The sequence below is a fragment of the Corapipo altera genome, unplaced genomic scaffold, assembly GCF_003945725.1.
Source record: "Corapipo altera isolate COAL_440 unplaced genomic scaffold, ASM394572v1 67, whole genome shotgun sequence".
NCBI lineage: Eukaryota > Metazoa > Chordata > Aves > Passeriformes > Pipridae > Corapipo > Corapipo altera.
The window spans coordinates 392,539-395,119 of NW_020884906.1; the positions used below are offsets into that span (position 1 = coordinate 392,539).

The window sequence follows — 2,581 nt, forward strand, 5'->3', positions numbered from 1 at the left end:
GCTCCTCATTCCCGCCTGCTCCTCATTCCCGCCGCTCCTCATTCCCGCCTGCTCCTCATTCCCGCCTGCTCCTCATTCCCGCCGCTCCTTCCCGCCTGCTCCTCATTCCCGCCGCTCCTTCCCGCTCCTCCTTCCCGCCATGTTCGTCTCCGACTGCCGCCGGGAGTTCTACGATGTGATTGTCACCCAGGTGCGGTGATGGGCCGTGACCGGGGCTGGGGGGTTCCCCTCAGGGCTCTCCTCCCTCTCAGGGCTCCCTCTCCCCCCTCCCTCAGAGCTCACTCTCTCAGGGGTCCCTGTATTAATATATTTATTTTGTTATTTTTGCAGCGTGTTCTTCTTCTTGTTGCTTCAGATGTTGATGCATTATGTGCCTGTAAAATACTCCAAGTAAGTCTTGGTTCATTATCACTGCAATAAAAGAAAATATACCCTGGGGTCCTTTTAATGGTTTGAACCAGGGAAAGGGTAAAGGTTTAATCTGCTTTTGTAACTTACTTTTTCCATGAGTTATGACATGGGAAACTGGTGAGTCATGCTCTGGGTTTGTGTAGGTTTGCCATTTGGGATGTCTTGACTAGAAAGGTTTGTAGGGAATAGAGTTTGGCATTGTAGGAGGAGCTGCTTCCCTCCCGTGCACTGACAGCTGTTTGCTTCCCTGCAGGCCCTGTTCCAGTGTGACCATGTGCAGTACACCCTCGTCCCAGTGTCTGGGTGGCAGGAGCTTGAAACTGCCTTTCTGGAGCACAAAGATCAGGTGAAATTTTAAGCTGCAGCTCAGCTTTCAAAGAGAGGCACTTCTTCCATTTAAAATGTCAGCTTTTGATCTACTTGTTATTAATGGTTACCTCAGCACTGTGGTTACATTTTATCATACCCGTAACAACCTTGTGAAGTTCATATCAGGTCAAACTAATGTGCTATAATTTTAATAGAGTCAAATTAGGTTTGCATACCTTTGGAGATATAAAGAGTGGTGGTATTGGATGTCCCCAGATTTGGTGTTTTGTCTTAAAAAAAATTTCTGCTACAAAAACATCAAATATCAGAAAGCAAATACAAGTTTTGGTGATGATGAGTGTTTTGAAGGTTTTGTAAAGGTATTTTCAGTCTTCCATGTCCCCTGTTAATTTAAGTAACAAGCTTTTTTTTTTTTCTTCTCCTTTTTTTTGCAGTTCAAATACTTTTTTCTTATTAATTGTGGTGCCAATGTTGACCTCCTGGAAATCCTGCAGCCTGAAGAAGACACCTTTTTTTTTGTGTGTGACAGCCACAGACCTATCAATGTAGTGAATGTTTACAATGACACACAGGTAAAGGCTTTTCTTTCATGATAAAAACCCCCCACAGTGTGGTGGTGAGTGATGTAGAGCTTCTCTGTGCTTTGCAAAACTGCTTCCAGCATTAGGTAGTAGGTCAGGAAGCAGCATTAATGAATATTTGCAGTAGTAATGTACATGATCAGAAAAAGAAATCTATTTTCTGTAGTAAAATCTATACTGTCAGCAGTGTGAGATTTGTCAGTAGTAAACACATATTAATCTTGGTGCTATAAATCAAGCTGCCATAAATCAGGGGATAAACATCCTCCAGACTGTAATATGTATTATCTCTCAGCATCTAGCAACACCTAGACTTCCAAGTATTAAACACAAATTATTTGATTTTAACGATCAAAAAAAAAGTAAAAATAATTAATCCAGTAATGCTGTAAAAAAGGAATATGGGGTTTTTTTACCCTTATTTTGTATAAATCAGTATGGTCTTTGTATTAAAAACCAATGTTTTTTATACACCTGGAATTGAATTTTTGGTTTCTCTTACTAAGAATACTGAAGTATTCTCATTTGTCATTTAAGATGTTTTACTCCCTAAATACATTTTTCTTTTGCTAGATTAAGCTGTTAGTGAAGCAAGATGATGATCTCGATGTTCCTGCTTATGATGATATCTTCAGAGATGAAGAGGAGGAGGAAGAGGATTCAGAGAACGAAAGTGAGGGGTCAGAACCTTCAGACAAACGCAGACGTTTTGAAGAGGTGTGTTTCTGCTACTTTGTTGTGAAAATAAGGAAAACAAAACTGTTAAAATGTACATTTTGCATCATAATAATTGTATTTGAGTTTAAATATTGTGTTCCACTAGATCACAAATTCAAGTGCATCACCTAAAAATAATCAGGTAGAGTTTCATATATAAGGAATGTTTATTTATCTGAACTGCACAGAAATATTTTCTCCTAATAAAAAAGATGTTTTGAACTTGATTATGTTTAATGACTTCTTAAAACTGTGTTCCTTGGAAAAATATTTGATATTTAATACTTTTCTCATGAGATGTTGTTCATAGCGATATTCTTTTTCTACTAATTCTTAAAAAAAGTTCTTTATAATGAATACCATAATTACATTTTTAAATTAAGATTTAATCATTAAAGTGTCTAGATACTAATGTAGTTTTTAACATGCAAATTAATTCACAGGATGTAATAGAGAGGACGATGAAAAGGCGACAAAGGCGAGAGTGGGAAGCACGCAGGTGTGTTGGCTGGGTTTGTGTCAGGTGTGTTGGCTGGGTTTGT

The 2,581-nt window shown here is 38.8% G+C and overlaps 1 protein-coding gene across 2 annotated transcripts in view; it reads left to right on the forward strand.

Moving 5' to 3' along the window:
* Positions 1-2,581, forward strand: part of CDC45 (cell division cycle 45) — a 10,798-nt gene that overhangs the window by 146 nt on the left and 8,071 nt on the right. The window contains exons 2-7 of one of the 2 annotated variants that reach the window (XM_027652391.1): positions 87-190; positions 331-390; positions 665-757; positions 1,176-1,313; positions 1,896-2,039; positions 2,483-2,538. In XM_027652391.1, the coding sequence (XP_027508192.1) occupies positions 87-190; positions 331-390; positions 665-757; positions 1,176-1,313; positions 1,896-2,039; positions 2,483-2,538 (595 nt within the window). Of the gene's footprint in view, positions 1-64; positions 191-330; positions 391-664; positions 758-1,175; positions 1,314-1,895; positions 2,040-2,482; positions 2,539-2,581 lie in introns of those variants that run through there. The other variant, XM_027652392.1, reaches the window with a different exon arrangement.